This window comes from Planococcus citri, chromosome 3 (genome assembly GCF_950023065.1).
Source record: "Planococcus citri chromosome 3, ihPlaCitr1.1, whole genome shotgun sequence".
NCBI classification, from domain to species: domain Eukaryota; kingdom Metazoa; phylum Arthropoda; class Insecta; order Hemiptera; family Pseudococcidae; genus Planococcus; species Planococcus citri.
This window is the reverse complement of record NC_088679.1, coordinates 60,117,232-60,135,740: the sequence shown is the minus strand read 5'-3', so window position 1 is coordinate 60,135,740 and position 18,509 is coordinate 60,117,232. Positions and strand designations below refer to the sequence as shown.

General features: G+C 33.3%; 1 protein-coding gene across 14 annotated transcripts in view; it reads left to right on the top strand.

The window, feature by feature from the left end:
* mtd (mustard) overlaps window positions 1-18,509 on the top strand; it is a 443,203-nt gene that overhangs the window by 378,124 nt on the left and 46,570 nt on the right. For 8 of the 14 annotated variants that reach the window (XM_065358692.1, XM_065358688.1, XM_065358686.1 and 5 more), the window contains one exon: window positions 598-687. The exons of 3 other annotated variants lie outside the window; for them this stretch is intronic. In XM_065358692.1, the coding sequence (XP_065214764.1) occupies window positions 598-687 (90 nt within the window). Of the gene's footprint in view, window positions 1-597; window positions 688-1,646; window positions 1,850-17,069; window positions 17,433-17,848; window positions 17,995-18,509 lie in introns of those variants that run through there. 3 more of the 14 variants (XM_065358700.1, XM_065358697.1, XM_065358698.1) reach the window with 3 other exon arrangements.

Sequence of the window (18,509 nt, the reverse complement as noted above, 5' to 3'; positions counted from 1 at the left end):
TTTTCATTGGCTGGACGAAATTTGCCCATATTTTTTATGTACATATATATATTCCGCTGCCAATATTTTATTTACTATACGAAATGACGATTGGAATATTTTTATCGAATCTTTTTTGTTTTCATACTTCGTTAACTTTTATTTATTTAATAATTTCTTATTCGTTGCTTTTTTTCGAAACGTTGAAAAGCGTTTTTGTTCATTTTTCTTGATTTTGATGCTGATCAGTGAATGGCATTAAACGGTTCGTAGATGACGGAAAGTACATTTATGGTTAGCCAGTGTTGGCAGCTTTGACGTTCGTTTTGAAAAGAGCATGTTCGTAAATGTGAAAAAAAATTAAAAAGACCTTTGAAAATTTTTAACATTTTTTTTCTTCATTTGAAGACACTAACAAACTTGAACTTGAGATTCTATCCAAAATTGTACGTATTATTTCGATTCGAAATTAAATTTAAACTATGGAAGAAAATTTTGAAGCACGAGTAAAGTGTTAAATTTTTTTTTTAAAAAGTCACTTTCATGATCGCGTCTGCAAACAATCCAAGAAACGCTGCCAAAACTGATCATTACGTTATTTTTTTTCCTATGCCGCAGGTGATTAAAGCGCCTTATGCGAAAATATACACTTTATTGAAGAACCAAGCTGATCAGTTTGGGTCGTCAGATACCCAACCCAGCGATGAGGTGGGCTTATAGTCGATTTAAATGAAAAATTTCGCAAATTAGCGATTTGTTTTTATCTCTAAATGTGAATTAAAATCTAATCGAAAGGTGTACCTACGTGACTGTAAAGTCTGTGCATCGAAATTAAAAAAATTGTCGAGATAGAAACATATCGCCGAAGCTTGCATGGTGATTTATTAGCGCGCTTGTTTTCCCTCTTGTTTGTTTTTTTTTTTTTTTATAAATTGCTACACGAAAATTTCACGTTTGCTTGGCAGAGAACGTGCATCGTTTTTAAGTTGAATTTTTTTCAAATTTACAATGTAGTTGTAGTCGCTTGTGTACGCGAATTTTTTTTCAATTTAATTGGGTGCTCAATTACGAGCTGTACATACAATGTTGCACATCACGAAAACAGACTCGACATCGAGGGTAGAGGTTGTGTTTTTTTACACAGGTATAAATTTCAGATTACACGATTACCTACTCTTCTTGTGGTAATCGTCATGCACATTTCACCGTATTATGTTGTGTTTTTATTATTGTTTTTTTTTTTCAAATTTTCTACTCATTGTGTGGAGCGATTAGATAGTCGTGTATCTGGGAGAATCGATCGCGTGTCTACGATTCGTTCACGCCCACGTTTTATTGTCCATTTTAATAATGAATTTGTCCATTTTGACCTATAATGTGCGAAAAAAGTAGAAAATTTTTTCCAACAGTAGGCTAAATAAAATCGAGAGTCGAAGGCAATGAGACGAGTATCGCGAAAGTTCTGTATACGTTTGCATATGAGTACCTGTACCTATTTTCAATCGAGGTATTTGTGTAATTGAACGATTAATTTTACGTATAGTCTGCTGGTGTGTGTGTGTGTTGTTGTATTTTGAATTACCAGTGACTGGTATTGTTACGGATTTAATCGACGATGTCGACTAGTATTTGAATCTATTTTCTAGAGTGTATTCGTACACCTAGAGGTATTCGAGCTTCGATCATTGTGATTAATGGACGAAAATATCGCGTTGAAACGTCCTCGCTGTCGTAATATTCGTTCGCGTGTAAGTTGAGCTTTTTTACTTGCTGAATGTGACGAGTTCGGTACGGTGTTTGAAACCAGCAGATCTGCGGTGGTGTGAGATGCCAAATGCAAGATTTAATGTCGGCCAAGTGTTGTGAATTGGTAAATTTTTTTCGATATTTTATCTGAAAACTTGTTTTTTTACCAGTTTCCTATCATCATTGCTATTCGAAGCGAATAAAAGTCGATAGAATTGCTAATGGAAGTTCACTCCTGTGGCTTGAGAATTTGCTGAGGATTTCGTCGCGTTCTGCCACTTTCCTATCCTATATGCAGTGGGGTCAAAAGTGGATTTTTTAGTTAAACGGTTTAAATTCTCGTCAATTTTTAAAAATTTATTCGAATTTAGAAGAATAATAGATCTATCTACTTGAGGAATATTCGTAGTGATTTTTTATAATTTTTAGTCTTTAAAAAAAATGAAAGAATTAATTTTGGGAAAACTGTTGCTGTCTTTATTAATGTAATAGGGGTCTAAAATTGAATTGTGATATGAGGTAATATTGATTTGAAGCTTATTAATACTACAGTCCAGATCTGTAGGGTACTCAGAAAGGTTTAAACGGAACTTGATTAAAAATTCCCAAATTTTCAGTGCCTCATATGAATTTCAGGGTGTCTAACAGGTAGTAAAAGTAGTAAATTTAGTCAAAAAGGTACCTAGTCAAAAAATAAAAAAATTCAAACGCTTAAAAAAAACTTCAAATCGTTGAAAAAAAGTTTAGTTTTGATGAAATTGGCAACTTGTTTTTTTTGTATGATTTTGATTGAAATTAAAAAATATTGTGTATACAAATTTTCTTACAATTTCATTTTTTTTTTTTTGACAATTTTCCGTAGAAAAATTTGACTTTGTTAATTTCCATGTGTGTGTGGTGGGAGGGGGGGTCAAGTGGAAAGCTTTCCGAAAATTTGGTTGAAAAATGTAGTGAATAGGTAGTGAAAAAGTAGTGATTTTTTTCAACAAAAAAAATCCCGTTAGATAGCATGGAATTTTCAAATTTTGAAGGCAGACAATTGATCATGCCACCAATTTTTGTTCGTCCACTCGAGTACTATGGGTTAGGGGAATAATTCAAATTATACAAATATTTCCTTATTATCTACAAATTTAAGAAATTACGCCATGTTTTGAATTAAAATTCGCCAATTTTGAAAAATTTGCCAAAAACGAGGAAATGTTTGAATTATTTAAATAATGCCCCCAGCCCACAGACCTCACAGTTCTGAAAACAGCAAACAAAAATGGTATTATGACAAACTGCCTATGTTCAAAATTGAAGGGTCAAACGCGATTTTGAAAATTCAAATTCGAGGCACTCGAAATTTGGAGATTTTGAAATTTGATTCAAGTTTTCCCCTTCAACTTTGAAGTTGGATAATTGGTCATAATAACATTTTTTGTTCGTCTACTCGAGTACTATGGGATGGGGGGGGGGCATCATTTGAATAATTTAAATATTTTCTTATTTCTGATTAATTTTTCAAAATTGATAGATTTTCAGTTTTTCGGAGCACATTATAGCTCCTTTAATGAACAAGATAGGCAACATTTTGGTAATTGGTTTGTTGAAAAAAGGGCTAAATCGGATCGTCACTTTCATTTTTTTCAATTTGTAAAATGATAATTTTCAACTCTTTCGGGACATTATGAAAAGTTAAGCTTTCTCCATAAAAGTTCGATTTCAGGCTTTTTTGAAAAATACTCAAGAATGGTCTTCGAGCGAGTCCATCATCCCTTTAAAGACTATATTCAGGCTAAGATACGTAGATGAATCGATCGAAGTCAATTTCTTCAAAAAAATTTTTCGCTCTCTATTTATAGGGTGTTGAGAAATTATCTTGGAGCACATCGTCATAATCCTACCCTTCTTTTGGAGACTAAGATCAGAAAAATAAGTATTTTCACACTTATAGCTCCATTTTGGAAAATTTTCACTCGAAGGGTGTAAACAAGTCAATAAGTAGGTAAATGAATTTTATGTTTTTTGAAATTCGATTTTTTGACAAAAAGTTGTAGATATGAATCGAATGATTGTTTGAACTCTTCATTTTTTGTGTGAGTCATCAGCATAGTTGTTGTTGTTGTTGTTTTTTTTTTGAATTTTGTTAATTTATACTTATGCGGATGGGTCGTTATTTTATTTTTTTCGAATTTCGAGAAAGGATAATAAGAATTTTAATTATGGACAGATTGGTTCAAACTTCGCACTGTTAATTAAAAAATTATTGAAGATCAAAATGAACAAAAATCACCTTCCTTCGACCCCTTCCCATTTCTCAGAAAAGCAAATAAAGAACACAAAAAATACATAAATCGAAAATTTGCCATGTTTGGGTAAATCATAAATGTATTTTTGGAACCACTGATTGCAGTTTTTGGGAATTTTTCATTTTCGAATGGTTGAAAGCTGATTCTTATTAATTTTTACCCAATTATGAATTTAAAAAAAATATGCAAAAAAATGTCCAAAAAATATTAATCATTTGACCCATTGGCCACAACTCAAAATTGACCTTTTTATTCTCATACACGTTCCTCATTAGATGCCAGGAAAAGGGGCATTTAATTTCTGATTTTTGTTGAATAATTTTTAGAATAAAATAATTTGTCGTACAACAACAATTTGATGACAGTATGAATGAAAAGAAATCGACTTTCGAAGGTGATTATCGATTCTAGCAAACGATTGTATCTTGATGAGTATAGATAAAGGTATTACACCTGAAATTCAAATTCATTTGGGCCACAATCATAATCATCATCATCATCATTAGGCTCAAAGACACATTTTTTAAAATCATTTTTCGATATTTACGTATAGTATGACGGTGGTGTCACGAACACAGATGTAATTTGCGATGCACTGTACACGCATTTATGCGAGAAAAATCAATACACATTCGTAGTAAGTATGTACGAGTAATAGAAGGTCTGAAAAAGTATATACCTGCTCGAACTCTATAAAATGAATGGAGAGAGAAAGAGAATAAAGCGTGTCTGATACGAATTTATATTTGTTTTATGATTTTGTATGTTGTAACTGTACGAAGTGAGTAATACGAAGTAAAGTAATAATTTTGCAAGGATGATTCGCTCCTGCTGCGGTAGTCAGTCGTGTATGTAAACGGTTTTTCTTCAACAGAAGGATGAAATTATTATTATTGTGACAGAACATCGTCGTCATTATATTGTGTACGTAATATGTAGATAGATATGTTTTCTATTTAAGTATCTATAGATACAATGTTGATTGTCCGCAGTATACGGTAGTGAGTATATTTGTGCAGAATTGAAACCATAAGAGAAGCGTTAAGTTTTTTTTTTTTTTTGGCTTTTTTCAATGTCAATCATTGTTGTTCGGTTTTATTTTCGTTTTAATTAACGCGTGTCCTGGTGTTTCCGTTGTCCAAATGATGACTAGATCCGTTCAGTTGTTGGGAGATATTGTTGAATGCAGATTGTCTACTCTGGTATCGCATTATTTCACAAATGAGTGGTAAATTTTCACATTAGTAATCGAGCTAAGAGTGTATTTCGGAGGTATCGATAATAGATTTCAATTTCCTGTCGATTTAGATGATTAAAATACGTACATACGTGCAAAGAAAGGATATTTTCGAATAAATGGACAAAAACGTTCAAACGGATCGAGTTTCTGATGCTTGACGTACTTATTTTCAGGGTGACCTAAAAGTTGCAGCTTCCTTGGACATTTTGTTGCGCAAAGTGAGGTTGGCGACTCTGAATTCACAAAAAAACACTTTGTACTCAATTTTCTCTATCACCCTGTTTCAGCACCTCCCCCCCCCCCTCGGATGCTAATCTTGATAAAATGCAAAGTCTGCGAAAAGAAATCAGGAAAAGTTAACTTGGGATTACTTACTAAATAGGAAATACGAACTTCTGCTGCATTTTTTCCTCACCATCTCCCTACCCGAAAATTAAACTTTTACCTTTTTTTCAAATCAGTATTTTTTAATCCATTTGCCTAACAATTTCTTGAGAAATAAAATCGTTTTTTCAAAATTTTTCCCACTAATGCTAAAAATCTTGAAGAACCAATCGTAAGAACACTTTGTTTGTTACAAACACGTAAGATTGGTTGCCTATTCAAATTTTATGACGGCAACATCGTTTCCGAAGAGTGGCTCTGTAATCTATCGAGTTCATCGATTAACGCTCGAGATGAAATTTACTCCCAAGTTCCATTTACGGAAGTCGGACCTAGATTAATTTTCACTTAACGCGAGCTACAATTTGATAACCTGTGCAAAAGCTGAGATGCTAATGAATTGATACGGATAAATCAATTGATTGACGATACGATAAAAAACGAGTAATGTGTTGTTATTGATTTACTGGCTGATTGCAAGGGTCATTTCAGAGATGAAGGAAACGTGTGCTTATGAATTATTCATCTTCTCGTATCTACGCGCGTTCCTCGGTACTAGACCAGTCATTACCGCGTAATAATAATATTCGACTTATTACCGAAATTAATATCTAATATTTGCTTCGGGCGATGACGTAGTACGTATCTAAATAGTACGAATTTTTCACCAGATATATTTACAGGGTGTTTTATCGAATATCTTCAACGCTATGTTTATATTTGAATTTATCGATCGAAGTGTTTTAGTATTTTGAATTTTAGATAGAGGCAAAATGTGATCAGGATCTTGAAGTCGGGTGCTCTGAATTGAAAGCAGGGATATTTTTGGAAATTATGATGACTTAATTACTAATTTAATTCATTTTTTTTGTAATATTCAACTTGAAAAATTATTCAATCTTGAAATTTTGAGATGGAATACCCCTCGAGTTTGCTCCTTTGATTTTTGAAGTCGGTAACATAACTTACACCTGTATTATTTGGGTTGTTGTACTAACAGGTTGAAAGTTTGACATTAGGTTGGGTCGTCTTTGATCTTTTTTTTTCAGAAAATTGAAAGAGGGATGTGATAAGAAGTTGTGAGGGGTCCTCAAAAGACTACAGCAGAAATTTTGGACCTCTGAAGTTGTTTAAAGTCCTACATTGAAAATTTTAGAAAAAGTTTTCTCAATTTTTTTTGCAGTGCTACTTGATTATATGTATTACAAAACTTGAAATGATGTAATGAAACCTAAAAAGTAAAAAAAATTGAAAATCTAAAAAAAAATTGAAAAATTTTTTTTTTCAGTTTTTAATGTAAGTTTTGAAATTTGAGACCAGGTAGAAAAGTAATGGTTCAAGTTAAGGGTCCAAAATTTCTCCTGCAATTTTTTCAAGGTCTCCCTCAACTTTTCATCAAATCCCTCTTCAAAAAAAAGTCGAAGACGACTCGTCTTTTTTGATACCTGTCTCAGATAATTCAAAGACATTAAGTTCAAAATATCGACTTGACTTTTTTGAATAAATTCACTAGAACTACCCCATCTCCCCCCATCTCCCCCACCCAAATATCGACTAAATGTTTCTCTTTCCATCTTAGCGCTCTGTTTTTCAATTGTGTTTTCTGACAGCACAAATCCTAGATGATCGGTGCGTCGACGAAAAAATTGAGTTTAGTTTGGATTTAGTTTCAATCCATTGTGCCTAATGAAATTCAAAGACATGTAGTAAGTAATCTGTGGAGGGGGTCTCTTTAAATGTACCACCAGGGACTTTTACATCATCTACGAACTTTGACACTCCATCTTGGTTGGGTATTGCTTGATTGATCATATGAACGAACTCTCCACCAGAGATTTTAAGTCTGTATGGTAATCTGCAAAACTTGTATAGCTGACTGCAAACAATGAATGCAGGTTTTGGAACTAAACAACGCGATATCACTTGCCAAAATTTAAAATTTTGGTAAATTTTTAAAAATCGTACCAAAAGTCAAAATTTTTCCAAACTGCCCCAGAAAATTGAAATTTTGTGTGTATACAATTTTTGACACCCTAAATCGTTTGAAAACGGCTACAGACTCGGTTTTGAGCAGTTCTAGAGCCTCAGAAAATTTTTGAAATCCGAAACTTCCACAGTTTTATTCAATGACGTTGAAAATCAAAAATTTAGGTTTACAAGGATACATCATCAACCAAAATTTGGATCCTGAAGTGCATTTTTCAATTTTTGGTAAAGTATTGAAAATTAAATTTGGGCCAAGAATGCCAAAAAATCGAAATTTTATCAAATTTATCTACATAAAGAGCTGAAATTTGGTCTGTGTCATATTTGAGACCCTCTCCACAACCATTTGGAAATATGTAGTTTTGAAAAATTTTGGAGCCTTCAACAGATTTTTAAAAATTGAAATTTTCACAAAGTTTCATCAGATGAAGTTGAAAAGCTAAAAATTTACTTTATAGTCTAATTTCAACATAACAAATCAATTTCAGGGGTTTTCAAGCTGAATGTCAATTTTGGGTGTCTAACGGTCATGAAAAATTATAAAAATTATGAAAAAGTCGTGAATTTTGCTCAAAACATATTACTTTAAAATTCTTTTAAAGCCCATAAAATAAGAAAAATGAAAAAACTGAAATATTACATTTTTGATTCTGTAAAAAATGGCAACCCTGTCCAATTTCCTCGCAGTTTCAAGTCATTTAATTTTTTTGGGAGGGGGGGGTATTTTCATGCGGTAAAAATGTGAAAAATGTGTCATGAAAAAGTCTCGAGTTTTTTGTCTGAGGTTTTTGTTGAACACCCTGTTGGACAATTTTTACGGCTCTTTTTGAAAATCTGGAGTTTTCAAAATATTATTGGAGGCTGAAGGACGGCTTGAAACCACATCCATTCGAGTAAGCATTTTGAAATTGTGGTATAAGGTACATAAAGTAAAGTTTAGCTTTCCAACTTCATCGGGTAAAATTTTGTGAAAATTTCAACTTTCGAATATCTGCTGGAGGCTCCAAAACTTCTGAAAACAGTTTGGAACAGTTTCCAATTGATTTGGTTGGTCTAAAATGGACTCAGCATCCAATTTCCACTTTTTTGGTTCATTTGGTCAAATTTTAACTTTTAAAAAAAAATTTTGACCCTTTTTCGCCATCAATTAAATAATACACCTTGGCTCTCAAAATTTTGTTTTATGATATATTTTTGCAAGCTTTTTCCATTTAGTTTTCTTGTCAGGATCACATTCGAACATTCGAACCTGTGTGTATTCCTCGTTATATTGTGCTGTTGATACGATTTTTTCACTTCTTTTCTCTTAACAATGTGATAAAAATTAACCTAAACCTAAATTAGTCTGTAAACGTGAGAAAAAAGGTCATTAAGTCTGATAACGTTCAGTTAGTATTGTTTTTTGGAATAATATTTGCCTACCTATCTGGTTACTCTAAAGCTTACGTAAACGTGCGTACGACTTAATTTCAAAATAATTTATCTAATTAACTCGAATTCCATGTACAAATATTGATTTTTATACCAAGAAATTTTACAAACTTATCGGTTTTTACTACGGTACGAGAATTTTGAAAACTTTCTATGACGTCAAAAGAAAATAAACTATACATTGTGTAGGTATACATAGTCGATCGTTATAATGATCATTAATGCATAGAATGATAGGAAGTATACGCGAATACATGCATTCCTATAACCGCCTCCATCGAACGAGTATTATACTCGTGTACGGATTAAATAAGGGAAAAAAATAATTAAACCAATCGAGTTTAATTACGTTTGGTTAAAAAGCTGTGTGCCATTACATTGTGCTGATGATTTTCGTATGATATTTCAAGGTGAATTGTGCACGTGTATTCTGCATGTGGGTAGATAGATATGTGTATGTGTGAAATTTACATGCACTTATATGTAGAACCTTAGTACTTATGTATTATTATGGGTGCTGGGCACTGGATCTACAATATCTATTCGTATCACCTGTGCTGATATTTTTACCCATGTACCTACTCTCGTGAGACATGAACGTTGGTCTTGGTACGTCTACTACGTACATTACGATGCACTTTCTATTTATGTATTTGCTGTATCGCCGGACGTAGTTCGAATGAATGAATAAATCGATTCGCAAATCGAACGTCTCATGCTGGCGTATTTTTTTTCTGCATTCATGCGACCAAACACGTTCGCATGAGGTATTATTTTCGTTTGAGCCAAGTTAAAACCGCACAAACATGTTTGTTGATATTATGAAGTATACGAACAAACGATATTGACTTATTTATGTGCTGTTAATTTTTCGCTCTTTATCTAGTTCAGTTCGGATTATTATACGTACTAATGATGAAATTCTCTCGTAGATCGATACCCGTTCTGGAGTAGGGATCGATATCGAAATACTAGGTTGGATATTTTTTCACGTAGATACAAATTACGAATATTGTGTTGACTGAGGTCGAGAAAAAGAGCGACGAGGGAGGTCAATTCGGATAGGTGGTGGTGCATATGTGTACGTGATCATCGTCAGCAGAGGGTGCTGAACTGAAATTAAATGGTCTGCAAAGGTCGTACCGACTCTTGATGTGGAGGTACGAGTATCCCAAGAGGTACTTTAAGTCATAAGGGATCGATTCATTTTTGAAAATACTTTTGAGGACAGAAGTGACTCGTGAGTATTTTGGTAGGCCTTCGAAAAAATGAAGTACTGTTGACTCGATGGCTTTTATTCTGCTATTATTATTTTGAAGAAGTTTCGAGTGAAATTGTAATTTTAGTAAATTGAATTTCTGAATGAAGAGAAAAAATTCAAGTAGTAGTGGAACAAGTGGCTGTGACGTTTTTACGAATAATTTTAATGAATAATTTCGTTGCCTTGGAGAAAAGAAAACCTTTTTCGGGCTGTAAAAATAGAATGTTCGGTACCCATTCAGTACAAATACGTATTCGCTAAAAAAAAAAAAATAATCAACTTGAGTATCAGAAAATCCTTCGGAAAAAATCATGACTTTTGCATATCGACGTTCAATTTCAACGTAGCACTGTCTCCTGGAGTTTTTTCCTAATTTGGATTTTCTTTTCATTTTGTCTTGGAAGGAACCCCTCCTCCCCTGGGGATCTCCTAAAGTCATTTTTTTTTCAATCACGAGGGTAAAAAATCAGAAAAGAGTAATTTTTTAGCGTTTTTGAATTAAGTCTAATGTTGTACGATTTTGATACATATTTTATGTAATTATGAAAATTTGAGCTTTTGTCAGTTAGTAGGAAGACTTGAATGCTAATTTCAAACATTCAAATTTTTACCACGTATTTTCGAAGTCATTTCGTCATTTTTTTCAGACTCTGTGAGTTTTTAGGAATGGAAAAAAGAACGAAAAAATTCGCTAGAAATCCAAAAATGAGTTCGAGCATCTAAAATTTCTGTTTCGTGGATTCTAATGGCATGATCTTTCGATCTGACTTGTTTTCGTTCAAATTAGAAGGTTCCAGTATGAAGAATTCCCTTTTATCGTTCACATTTGCCTCTCTTATTAATTCTGTCTGAATTTCAATGAGTGAATTTTCAATTTCGCTGAACAAAGTGAAGATAGAATCGAATCATCGATGAATTATTGCAATTTTACTGCAAACTTAAGAAAACATTCGGTCTTTTTTCTGATTCGTTGGATAAAAATATAACTGATTGTTCACTAACTTGGATTTGAAAGTTCATCGATTTTTCAATGAAATTTATAAATGAATCCATAATCCATTTATGTTGTTTAATTTTTTAGAGAAATAGATCAATAAAAATAGGAGTTTGAAAAATCAATCAAAGATAAAACATATCGTGAAGGTTAACTACCCCTTTCAAATTCGAAGTACACACCTTATCGAGGTATTTTACTCGAAAATCAAAGTAATAATATAATTTTACCTTTCTTGTGAAAAATTACGTTTCTCGCTTCATGGTACGAGGTGGGGTATTGTAAAATACGTTAATCCATTCTTCTTTGTAATACTAATACTAATTGTATTCATTTTCCTTAAATGTTCAAATAATGACTTCACTTCTATCAAATTGAACAAATTATTGTTAAATTCATAATTTCCCAGGAAAAAAGATTGGATATAATCTTAATGATATTTGTTCGTGGAAATTGTTCATAATAATGTGTTTTTAGAATATTGTTGAATCAGTATGGATCAGATTATGAGCCTTTGATGAATACTCGATTCACGAATTGTTATTCTTTTTGATTTTTTTTACGTTAGGGGGGGGGGGCTTTGAAAAATCAACTGTGGCGTTTCTTGCTTGAATTTTCTTCTAGCCTTTCGTATTTTTTGAATTCGAAAATGAAAAATTTGCACAAAAAGAATCTGCAAAAAATAAAAATAAAGGCGAACCATTTTTTTGAATGGAATTTTTGTGATTAATTTCACTGCTGTTATTGTTTTATAATCTTCTATGTATTTTTTGCATCTCTGGTTTGATAAAATTTCAATTAATTAATACTTGTAGTGATTTCTGCATTCTGCCCTAAAATGAAAGGAGAATGATGAGTTGCTTTGTAAAAATTCTCGATATGGACGCCAAAAGATGAGAAATATATTTCAAAAGTTCAACGTTCTTAAATATGTTTATTTTCTCAGTTTTTCTTTATTTTTGTTTTTATTTTTATTTTTTCAAAATATTATTCGTACATCTACATCCGTACCTACTCATTACAAACATCTCGATGCAGATACTCGACGCAGTTATGGTGTTTTCGACCTCCCTCTCCCTCACTCTCATTCTCTTTTCCCGGTTGCAAAATTATATACGTACGTATTTCGCGAGATTAATATTCTATTTCGTGACGCGATTTTATAATTTTTTCTTCTACGAATTTGCCAATTGAAAAAAAAAAATATCGCAAATTCGCATCTAAGATGCTTATCGATATGTCACGATTGGCAAATTGCAGCTAGGTCTGAGTAGCGGGTACACGTGTTTATCGCGAGAATAAATAATGCGTTTTAAAAAAATAGAAAGCGTGTCTCACACGTTGGTGTGTTTTTTGAAGTACATAATTAGCACATCTTTAATGACGAAGATGAATTTATTGTAAAAAAAGCAGAGAATGAGATGCACGTAACGCAGCAGGATGAGGTTTTGGGTAGTCTAACGGAAGGGGAGGGGAGGAGGTCCATTTAGGTTAAATGTGTGTATAATACATGCATGTCATTTTTAGCAATGCACATTTCATTTCGAAAACAGATGATATTGCAAAAGATTTATCTTCGTAACATTCTTGCAATTTTTTTTTTCTTCGGAAAATGAGATAATTCGAATCGATTGTCTCGTCTCGTTCATGTTTAATTGTATTATTTACGGCGATGAGGTTATGCAATTCTAAAAACACTGGGTGATCCGGTTATAAATACGGAAGATGAAGTGTTGGAGGGGGGGGGTGTAACGTTTTTCTCGCCAACATTTCTCCAGACAGTGAGATTAGAAGAAAGGCAAGATGGTTGATTTTTTTCGACGTTGATTTTCTGTAACTAGACTAACTAGAGTTTGTAGATTTGAGAGTTTTGAGATTTGACAGGAAGGGAGGAGAGAGGTTTGGACCAGTCCAGTGTGATTTTCAGAATTGAACTTGAGCTCGACGAGAAAATTTGTTTTTCTAATAGGTACTCGCAAAGAAATAATTCCAATTACCGAATAATGGATATAATAAAATTGATAAGATATGAAATTTTTTCTGTTTCGAAGGTCAATCGAATTTTACGAATTGCGAAACAATTATACAGGGTGTTCCAGAATAACCTTTCACTTTTGTTTTATTAGTAGCTCTGAGAGAAAAATGGTTACGGAAATTTTTTTATAACCAAAATGAAGTAGAAATGTGCCGTTTTTAGACCATATATTTGAGTTTTCATTATAAATTAAGTTTTAAAAATTATTCCACCAAGATGTTTTCCATCATTTTTGACACAATCGACCAAACGTTTTTTAAAATTATTGAACACTTTGTTGAGCATTTCTCTTCTAATCAGTCTTGATTCACGAATAATATTATCTAGGAGCTGTTTCAGAGTCCTAGGATCATCTTGATATACTTTTGACTTGAGGTAACCCCATAAAAAAAAATCACATGCTGAAAAATCAGGGGATCGAGGTGGCCATGAAATTTCTGTGTTCAGCGAAATTATTCGATGACCAAAATGCTCACGCAATAAAGAAATCGTGTCCGTTGCGGAATGACAGGTAGCGCCATCCTGTTGGAACCAAGTAACTCTATACTTGTGTCTGCGTTTCAATTCAGGAATGAGAAACTCGTTTAACATTTTGCGATACCTCTCACCGTTCACCGTTTCATCAAACACATACGGTCCCACTATACCGAATTTAGCCACGCCCATCCAAACAGTCAACTTAGCGGAGTGTAGAGGTTTCTCGTGTATTATCATCGGATTCTCTGTCGACCAGTAGCGCATATTTTGTTTATTCACATCACCGTTTAGATAAAAATGAGCTTCATCAGTAAAGAGTAACGAGTTCAATGGAATCTCACCAGTATCAATTCTTGTAAGCATATCCTCGGCAAATGATTTTCTTCTCACAAAATCAGTTTTTTGTAACTTTTGAATGATTAAAATCTTATATGGATGGAAACTGAGGTCTTCAGATAAAATTCGTTGCAGAGAAGTTGGTTTGATTTTTAAATTTAACGCTCGTTTAAGTATTGAAGTGGTAGGGGTAGTCTGTACTGAATGCCTTACTCGGTCCGTTGTTTCTGGCGTTCTTACTGATCTTTTCCGACCTGTAGGCTTATTTTTACAAGCATGAGCGGTTTTCTCGAAGTTTTTTACCCATAATTTCACTGTTGGCCTCGATGGCACTTCACTTTTACCGGTAAGTTTAAAATGTTTGCGGAAGGCACGAATTGCACTAATGTAAGAGTCATTATTTTTGAAAAAGGCCTTTACAATAAAAGCGCGCTGCACAGCCGTCCACTTCTCCATGGTAAAAAATTAATACTGAAACATAATTCGGCATGTGTTGGCTACCTGGAACCGCTTTTACCATTCCCCTAACACCATTTGAACGCAGATCAGTGCTCACCAAAATGTGAAAGGTTATTCTGGAACACCCTGTACTTAATTTATCAATTTTGTTTTGTTGTTTGCTCAAGTACGGTGTTGAATAACAAAAGTCACGAAAGGAGTTGAATTTTCACCTGATAAGTTCACAAATTTACGGGGCAATCAATTTTTATTGCTTTGTTTTTTTCCCCATTGCTGAACAATTATTTTGAAGATGACTTTTATTTTATTTAGATAACATTGGATTTTGATTGAGATTTTGAATTATGTTTTTCGTGGAGAGAGAGGTGATTTGATTTGGTTTGATTATTTTTGGAGCACACACATTTTTTGCCCCCTCCCCCCTCCTTACCTGTACACAAAATAAGAATTCCAACCGAGCAGAAAAATTTTGAATCAAACAAAAAAATGCTGAAAGAGCACACACAAATTTACTATTAGGCTAAATCTAAAGATATTTTTTTCCTCAATTTTTGGTAAATTTTAGAAAATTTAAATTCTGCTCAATTTTTATGGAAGAATCAGAATTGATAAAATTTATATAGAAAGCTAAAATTGCGTCTACACTTCATTTCTGACTTCTCAAATCAATCGGTAATGGTTTTGAACCCTTCAGATGCCTCCAGCAGATTTTTGAATTTTATTTTTGTCTTGAAAAAATTCTGAAATTAATTTTGGTCCGTTTTATGATTATTTTTTCTGAATGAGAATGTCTAAAAATTGATTGAAGGCTCTTCAAAGGATGTTAACGCCATCCTAATTTATTTTAAAAATCGAAGATTGAACATAACAAAATTTCAACTTTTTTTTTGAATTTTTAAAAATGTCAGAAATTGAAAAATGAAATTCCATGGTGTCTTTTTTGTGTCTTGTCAGTTACCAGAGATGGCTTGTGAGATAGAGTTGTGAAATATCATGGACCCCTTCCCCACCTCCCTCGTAAAAGTTTCTAAAATTTTCAAAAATTGGAGTCGTGAGATTTTTTGAAGAATTTTGTATAAAAATATAAACCTTACCCTCTCCCCTTTCCTGAATCAGATAGAAAAATTTGAAGAAGTATTCAAAAACACTCCCTTCAGGCATTTCAGGTTCTCTTACGATGAGTATTTTCTGATTAATTTTTAATTTTTTTTTTCTGAAATGTAATCGATGTAGTTGAACTGGAAACAAATTAGTTGAAAAATTTGTACTTACTTAGTTATCTTAATGGTCTTGAGAACGGTTAATCTGATGTATCTGCTTGTCATGGAATTTCTTGTATAAACGTGAGCATCCAAAAATTCGTCAGAAGCTTCAAAATAGCTGACGTCACCATCAATCGTTCCAAGAAGTCGAAAATGAGTAATATGAAAAGAATTTTAACTTTCTGCTTCACTTTGATCAAATTTTGTTTTTTTTTTCTTGGTCAAAGTGTCAAATTTGAAATTTTAAAAATGATTAAAAATCGGTTATTGGAATTCAACGCTTGTAACTTTGGTCAGTGGGATATTTTTGGATGCTGTATCGATTTTTTGTCCAGTTCAAAAAAATTTTATTGAAGATGCATTCCTAAAAAAAGAAAAAAGAGTAAAATTCCTCAAAATTCTCCCGAGGTGATTTTATGGTGTTTTTTCTCTGCTTTGGTCTTTTCATTTTGATGTATTATTATTTTTATTACGAGTAAATGTTCTAATTTCTTCTATTTACTTTACACGAAACGAAGTGAAATTCGATCTATTCTGATCCTGATAATATTTCTCTATTTCCGTTTAAAATTATCGAGCCAGAAGACTTACATTTTTACCCTGTTTATTTTGACTTCTTGACCCAAATTTTGAAGCAGTAGACCAAAATTTGCCACGACTCTCTAAAATGAAAGTAGAAAGGAGTAGCTGCAAAGGTCATCTGATCCGATACGACCTTAGATAAACGACAAAAATCGAAGCTTTTAGGTGGTCTGCGGGTCGCAACAGTGGAAATGGGCATAGATAATGGTGCAGTTTTTCGTCGTCGTTATCACTCGACTACTATAGGACGTTATAGTTTAGCGTATTTTCTGTTATTGACCTCATTTTTTAATTACCTAGCTGGTAAATTGTGTTGTCGATACGAATATGACCCACCGTCGAAGTCGCACCGTTTATATGTTTGGAATAAGTACGACGATTTCCTACCTTGACGACCGAGACCGCGTGGTTTTTATTCGTGTTTTCGACATAAACAGTCTTGTACACGAGTATAGTCGGTAAATTTACCATAAGTCATAAGAGCGAACGTGGTTCAGTCATAGATTCCATATCCACGCACGAGACCGTACCGTGTATAAATTGGTAACACTGTAAAGCTCGCGCGATCTTTCATTTACGTTCACGTTTGGTCGGTTTGTTGATTTTACTATAAAGAAATTACTCATAGCGGCATTTCGTATCGTCTACGACAGTTGCAATTTTAATTTTTTCCACTCCGGTGATCGCACTCGAAAGTTTTGTGTAAAGTGATCCATCGATCGCGAGTTCGACTTTGTTACTTTTTTGTTGTTTTTTTGTGTGTGAAGTGTGTGAAGTGTCTGAACGAGAAAGAAAAAAAAACAAGTTTCAATTTTCTCGATTGTGATTTTTAATCCTCGTTTAGTGAAAATTTCCAAAATTCGGTCCAAGATTCATTCACCGATGCAGGACTACAAAACGCCTAAAAAGAAGTCGCCCACTGCGACTGTGGTCAAACTGGCCAGATATTTGAAACTGAAATGCAAGGTAAAATACACATTTTTTTCTGAAGAAGTATAACCCTATTTTAGTAGTCATCGTATACTTACTTCGAGAGAGAGTGAGTTGGTTTCATGCGTAACGGTAAAATTTCCCATTTCCCTGTTACGAGTTACATTAGATTCGGTTTTGATTGAAATCATCGCCTAATCTACGCTTGGTAATCTTTTTCTGCTTAATTCGAAATTATACCTACTTTACGTTATGTTTCATTCGATCGTCGAAGGTCGATTGGCGAAAATTTTCGCCAGTTTATCGACATAAGAGAAAAGTATAGTCGGTTTTAATCACGTTGCGTTATCAGTTGGTCGGTTCGGAGTGAGAAAAATTGGCGAATTTTTGAGCTGTGGTGTAAAATGAAGGTGAAAAATGTGCTCGAATGTTCGAACTGGGGTGAATTTTTGGATCGTGTTTCGATATCGTGATCTAGTGTTTTGCAAGTTTTTGGGATGGTGATTTTCTTTGGTGCTGGAATAAAATCGAATTCATCATGATACGAGAAAAGCTGCTTAGTACGGAAACGATGCACGTGGAATTGAAAAAAAATATGGTATTACATGTAATGATTTATACACATTTGTATATTTATAATTGTGATATGAATATTTTTGGTTTAGTTTAGTGCACGAGTTAATAATGATTTGAAATGTGCGACGTTTTAACCCTGCTACATTTCGATGAAATAACTTGAAATCGTTCTGAAAATTAATGAAAAACACATGAAAGCTACGTTAAAATGAGAAACTCGGATTTTTCATCAGAGTATGGAGATTTTGGGCCATCGAAAAAGTCAACTGTTCTATTGAAGAAAAAATTGAGATTCCAAAAGCATATAAATTTTCCAACTGAAAAAGTTATTTCTCCGGAAAAAGTTTTTTTTTTCGCTTTTCTACTATTAGTCGAAAAGTCAAATTGAATGCGTCTAAAAATGGTAAAAATTGTCACTCATTTTGAAATTAGAAATAAGAATTCAATTATTTCAAGCTATTATACCCCCCCCCCTTCTCCCCCCTCTCCAACCCCAAAAAAACTGACGTGAAGAAAAGAAGATAGATAAGTACCGAA